Consider the following 6,162-nt stretch of genomic DNA (forward strand, 5'->3'; position numbering starts at 1 on the left):
GCCTTTTTTTTTTTTTTTTTTTGAGTCAGTCTCATTCTGTCGCCCAGGCTGGAGTGCAGTGCCACGCTTATACGGCCACCGCAGACTCGACCTGCTGGGCTCAGGCGATCCTTCGACCTCAGCCTTCCAAGTAGCTGGAACTACAGGCATGCACCATCACGCCCAGTCCTGCTAATTTTTTGATTTACTGTAGAGATGAAGTCTCATCAAGTCACCCAGGTTAGTCTTGAATCCCTGGCCTCAGGCAATCCTCTCACCTCAGCCTCCCAAAATTCCGGGATTACAGGTTTGACCCACCACATCCAGCTGATAGTGAACAATTCTAAGCCTGTTTCCAAATTTCTAACGTGGAGACATTCATTCAGGTGCCGGAGTTTTTTTTTTTTTTTTTTTTTTTTAAGAGCAAGATTTATTTATTTTTATGTATTTATTTTTCTGACTTGGAGTCTCACTCTGTCATCCAGACTGGAGTGCAGTGGCCGCTCCCGGCCACCACAGCCTCGACCTGCTGGGCTCTGGAGATCCTTCCGCCTCAGCCTTCCAAGTAGCTGGAACTACAGGCCTGCGCTACCACCCCAGCTACGTTTTTTGATTTTATTGTAGAGATGAGGTCTCACCAAGTTGCCCAGGCGGGTCTCGAACCTGCGGGCTCAGGCAATCCACTCATCTCAGCCTCCTCCCAAAGCGCTGGGATTACAGGATGAGCCACTGAACCTGGTGGAAGCAGGATTTATTGAGGACAGAAAACTCCCACAGTGGGAGGGGTCTCCAGAGGGTTACCTGGAGGTTTTTTTATAGGGGAAATAGCATCATTCCAAGTTGAGAATGGTCATCTGTGAAGGGAGTGAGTGAATTCAATAATCTTTAAAGAACCCCGTGGCCAGCCGGGCTCGGTGGCTCAGCCTGTAATCCCGCGCTTTGGGAGGCTGAGGTGAGTGGATTGCCTGAGCCCGCGGGTTCACTACCCTCCCGGGCAATCTGGCGAGACCTCATCTCTACAATAAATCAAAAAATCAGCCGGGTGTGGTAGCACGCGCCTGTAGTTCCAGCTACTCGGAAGGCTGAGGCAGAAGGATCGCCGGAGACCAGCAGGTCGAGGCTGCCATGGCCGGGAGCGGCCACTGCACTCCAGTCTGGGTGACAGAGTGAGACTCCAACTCAAATTAAAAAAAAAAAAGAAGAACCCGCTGGCCTTATTGACCCATTAGAAGTAGAAATGAGTGGAGAGGAGGAATAAAGTTGAATGCCTTCTAGAGCTCAAACTACAAAACACATGCCAAGCGTTGAGTGTTGCTTTCTATGCTTAATATGAAGCTCAGTGAACACCAGCTAACATTAAGGTGGTGAATGGAAGATCTGCAGTGGGTGGAAAAGCAGTGTAAAGTGTGTTGTTTTGTCAAGGACAGTTTTTGTGCTCAAGAAGGGATTAGGGTGGGTGTGGTGGTTCACACCTTAGTCCTCCAGTTGGAGGCTGCAGTGACCCATAATTGCACACTTCAACCTGGGGGAGAACGAGACCCTTTTTTGTTTTGGAGTTGATCTCACTCTGTCACCGAGGCCTACGACCTGCTGGGCCCAGGTGATCCTTCCGCCTCAGCCTTCCAAGTAGCTGTAACTACAGGCACACCATGCCCAGCTAATTTTTTTTATTTATCATACAGAGGAGGTCTCGCCAAGTTGCCCAGGCTGATCTTGAACCCATGGCTCAGACAATCCTCTCACCTTTGCCTCCCAAAGTGCTGAGATTATAGGCATGAGTCACGTGAGACCCTTTGTTTTGAGTTGGAGTCTCACTCTATTGCCCAGGCTGGAGTGCCATGGTACTCACGGCCACCTCAGCGTAGACCTGCTGGTCTCCAGTGATCCTTCCACTTCAGCCTTCCAAGTAGCCAGAACTACAGGTATGTGCTACCACACCCAGCTAATTTTTGATTTATTGTAGAGATGAGGTCTCGCCAAGTTGCCCAGGCTGGTCTTCAACCTGTGGGCTCAGGCAATCCAGAACCTAACTTTTTAAAAGGTGGAATGTTTCTGATTTATTGTAGAGATGAGGTCTCGCCATGTTGCTCAGGCTGGTCTCAAACCCCTGAGCTTTGGCAATCCTCTCACCTTCGCTTCCCAAAGTGGTTGGGATTACAGGCTTGAGCCACCATGCCCGGCCAGAATGGTTTTTTTTTTTTTGAGTTGGAGTCTCACTCTGTTGCCCAGACTGGAGTACAGTGGCTGCTCCCGGCCACTGCAGCCTCGACCTGCTGGGGGTCCAGCTATCCTTCTGCCTCAGCCTTCCAAGTAGCTGGAATTACAGGCACGTGCTACCACGCCCAGCTCATTTTTTGATTTATTGTAGAGATGAGGTTTCACCAAGTTGCCCAGGTGGGTCTTGAATCCGCAGGCTCAGGCAATCCACTCACCTCAGCCTCCCAAGGCATGGGATTACAGGCAGAGCCCGGTTCAGAATGGTTTTAAGGTGTTTTTAAAAAGGAAATTTTAGATTGCAAATAATCTAGGCAAAAAGGTAATCAGAATGGTAGGTGATGTCAGAGGATGGACCAGCAAGAGTTGGTGGTCTTAGATGTGGAGCACAAGAATAGAGGTTAGGGATGACACAAGAGCTCGATATAAGCAGTTGTATAAAGACTATTTGCTGCAATTGGAAAAGCTGAAGAACATGGTTGGTGGGGGTAGGCAAGAGACCAATTCTGAAGATGTTGACCTATGAGAGTCCTACTGTATCTAAGTGTAGATGTCAAGTATGCCTGGGCTAAGTGACTCTTGGGAGATTTAGCAAGGTAGAAACCGCTGGTAATTTTACACCACCCATGTTCCCACATTGAAGAGAATCAGCCGGGTGCAGTGGCTCAAGCCTGTAACCCCAGCACTTTTGAGAGGTGTAGGCAAAGGGACTGCCTGACCCCAGGGTTGGAGACCAGCCTGGGCAAATTTGGCATCTCTACAATGAATCAAAGAATTAGACGGGTGTGTGCCTGTAGTTCCAGCTACTTGGAAGGCAGAGGCTACGGTGGCCATGAGCTTGCCACTGCCCTCCAGCCTGGGTGACAGTGAGACTCCAACTCAAAAAAAAAAAAGAGAACCCTTAAAACCCCACAGAATCCTTACAATTTAGACTATGGTCTAAGGTTCCAATCACGCTTCAATCAGCATCCTAATATTTTTGAGAGACCCAGGGTTGGGATACCCCCTCATACAGCCTGTCACATGCCGCAACACTATTCTCACTGATACCTGGATGCGAAATCCTCTCTCCAAGATAAAAAGGCTTAGCGCACATAAACCTGACCTTCAGTAAGGCAGAGTTGAACCACTGAGGACTCAACAGTGTGGGGTATGGTCAGGACAAGAGGAGGCAAAGGTACGGCAGGGAACCAAAACAGAAGAGTCAAATATTTCAGGAACACAAACACTGGATGCAGAATAATAAACGGCTTTATTACATGAGCTAGGGAAGAGGACTTATTTGCCTTTCCGGGCCTTGATTTTCCTCAGATAGAACTCCAGCTCCTTGCCTTCTAGCACATAGCCATCTGCTCGGCCACACTGGCCTGGTCTTGATGCAATGCAAGCTGCAAGAGAGTACATTGTCCTTAGCAAAATAAGAGAGCGGCCCCACTGAAGCCTATCTGTACCCTAAGAGTCTATGTTGCTTCAGGTACCCTGGGGGCAAGCATGAAGCCCACTGTCTCCTCAGACATACTTCATCATCACTTACTGTCAGGAGCAGAACTGGACAAAGTTTTCATCACTGAGACAGCCTCCTCAGGCCAGGCAAAATACTCCTAAGATCCCAAGCCCAGGCCTGTGGACTCCTACCCAGTATTTCCCATTTCCTCTTCACATTTATATAAGGGTGATCAGGTATTCTCATTTGTGCTGGTATCTTGTGATCATAAACACTTCTGGCGAACACTCTACACCACACAGCTGGCAGCCGAGATGAATTGAGTCCAGGAAAAAATGCACAGGGCACACTTGTTCTGTGACTCCCCGCCCCCAACACAACAGCCATCTCACCAAGAAGTTTGCCCTGCTGGAACTGCTCCTCCAGAAGACTGCTGATTTTGGCATTCTTTTTCCTTTCATCATATTTCTTCTGAATTTTTTTGGATCGTTTTTTGTTTAAAATCTCTTCCTCCTCAGGAGTCTGAATAAAAGGAATACAGATAAATTAGCTCAGGGAAAGAAGGCCACCGCAACCTTCTTGAACCCTTCACACCCCTATGTGGCCTTCCTCAGCACTAAATGCTTTCATCTCTCTCCCTTCAGCAGCAGAACTGGACAGAGTTTTCATCACAAGAAGGCTGGAGACAGGGTGCCCCCTCCCAATCCCTATAGAGAAGTAATACGCACCAACTTGGCCCCCTTCTTGCGACCCAGGGGCAGTGCATAGTGGGACTCATACCACTGTCGGTATGGTGTGCTGTCAATGAGCACAATGCAGTTCTTCACTAGGGTTTTAGTACGGACCAACTCATTATTGGAAGCATTGTAGACAACATCGATGATCCTTGTTTTGCGAGTACAACCTGTTCACAGGAGAAATTTAGAATCAAGTCACATAAACGAGGTTAACTGGCCTTGCCAAACTTCTCCAGGTTCTTCTGCCCTAATACGGCCTTAAGGAGAAGCAAGAACTCCCAACCTTTACCCAGCCACAGGGCATCAGTTCATCTTTCACAAGCTCCAAGCCCATCTTCCAGAAGCAGCTCCAACCCCGCAGGTTGCAGTTAAGGAGATCAGGGTAGTCTATGTGAAGAGCTCCCCAGCTAGGAGAGAGTGGCTTGTCTATTCCTGCTAACAGGGCACAAGACGCTTGGAAAGGTTCAGATGCCAATTTCCCACCCACTCCAGCAGACCCTCACTCACACTCAGAGCCCCAGGAAAAGTTGCCCACGTCCAGCCTCAGGGCACGGTATTTCTTGTTACCTCCCCGCACTCGGACCGTGTGGATGCGGCGGGGGCCAATCTGGAAAACAAGGAGCCAGGAACTTGGTTACCAAGGAAGGCAAAGCTAAAGAAGGACAGGAACCTGCACTGGACAGAGGCAACACAGTCAGTGTAACTATGACAAGTCCTTGCATTGGCAAGTGGTATACAGGTGACCAAGACGGCCACAACCACGCCTAAGGATTCCTTTTCATCACCCTAGTCACCTCCAAAAGGAAAAGCCTGAGCCCAAAAGCTGAAAATGAAGGCCCTGTGCAACACAAACGCCAAGTTTCTGACCATGAGCCCCGTAAGTCCCAGTACTCAGTCTGTTTCCATTATGCCCTAAGGTCTGGGAGTGGCAGACAGCATGCCATTTCATTAGTACCTACCTAACAGGTAAAAGCCTCCTAGTTCCTACTACAAAAAAATCAGAGCCCAAGAGAGAACTAACAACAGCCACAAGAAGAGAACGGACCACTATGGGGAACAGGAAGAGGCGACCTCTTGGGCGGCCAGCCCCACGCACGCGCTCACCCACCTTGGTGTTGGCAGCCGGGCGTCCCAGCTCATACTTCCGCTTCTTGTGGTAGGGCTTCCTCTTGCCCCCAGTCTTGCGGCGCTTGTGCCAGTTGTCCCGAGAGATGCCTGGATGTGGAAGCGGGGGCGGAAGCTTGAGCCACTGCGATTCCTACCTACTCGTCAGCTCCACACCCCCGCACCGGGCGGGCCGCACGCTCAGCTCTCCAAGGTTGGCTTCCCCACTGCGCACTCGGCAGTCTGCAGCATTACCGAGGTGTCATCACACATGTGCGGCCCAGCCCGGACCTCTTTCCCGCGGCAGCCATGTTGATTGGTGCCGCTTGTAGCCCACAGCTCGGTGCCCGGAGCGTTTGCAGCCCACAGAGAAGGCCTCGGCCGCCAAAACCCTAGGGCCAGTCCTCCTCACAGCTGTTCCCTCCCGCGGTCCGGGCGCCCGTACTCCTAAATTGGCTGCGAGGCAAGGATGGAACCGGATGGAGCTCACCCCCCCTTCCCCGGCCCCAACGCAGAGCTACGCTCACCCATCGCTCGGCGCTGGCTGGAAAGAGAAAACGAAAAGCCTCACGGTCCGGTTTGTAAAACGCTGTCCCGCCCACTTTACGTTGTTTCTGAGCGTCGTAACAGCGGAGGACGCAATTTACGTTTATGCGGCCGCGCGGAGCGCCCGGGGCCTGGTAG

At 50.7% G+C, this 6,162-nt stretch overlaps 1 protein-coding gene across 4 annotated transcripts in view; it reads right to left on the minus strand.

The window, feature by feature from the left end:
- Positions 1-6,162, minus strand: part of RPS8 (ribosomal protein S8) — a 15,085-nt gene extending 8,923 nt beyond the window's left edge. Inside the window, exons 1-6 of one of the 4 annotated variants that reach the window (XM_021717406.1) lie at positions 6,006-6,162; positions 5,483-5,589; positions 4,882-4,981; positions 4,366-4,541; positions 4,030-4,159; positions 3,472-3,581 (exon numbers count right to left, since the gene is read on the minus strand). In XM_021717406.1, the coding sequence (XP_021573081.1) occupies positions 3,472-3,581; positions 4,030-4,159; positions 4,366-4,541; positions 4,882-4,981; positions 5,483-5,589; positions 6,006-6,009 (627 nt within the window). In that variant the 5' untranslated portion in view covers positions 6,010-6,162. The other 3 variants (XM_008067659.1, XM_021717407.1, XM_021717405.1) reach the window with 3 other exon arrangements.

The sequence above is a fragment of the Carlito syrichta genome, unplaced genomic scaffold, assembly GCF_000164805.1.
Source record: "Carlito syrichta isolate Samal-C Ts95f unplaced genomic scaffold, Tarsius_syrichta-2.0.1 Scaffold309730, whole genome shotgun sequence".
In the NCBI taxonomy this organism is placed as follows: Eukaryota; Metazoa; Chordata; class Mammalia; order Primates; family Tarsiidae; genus Carlito; species Carlito syrichta.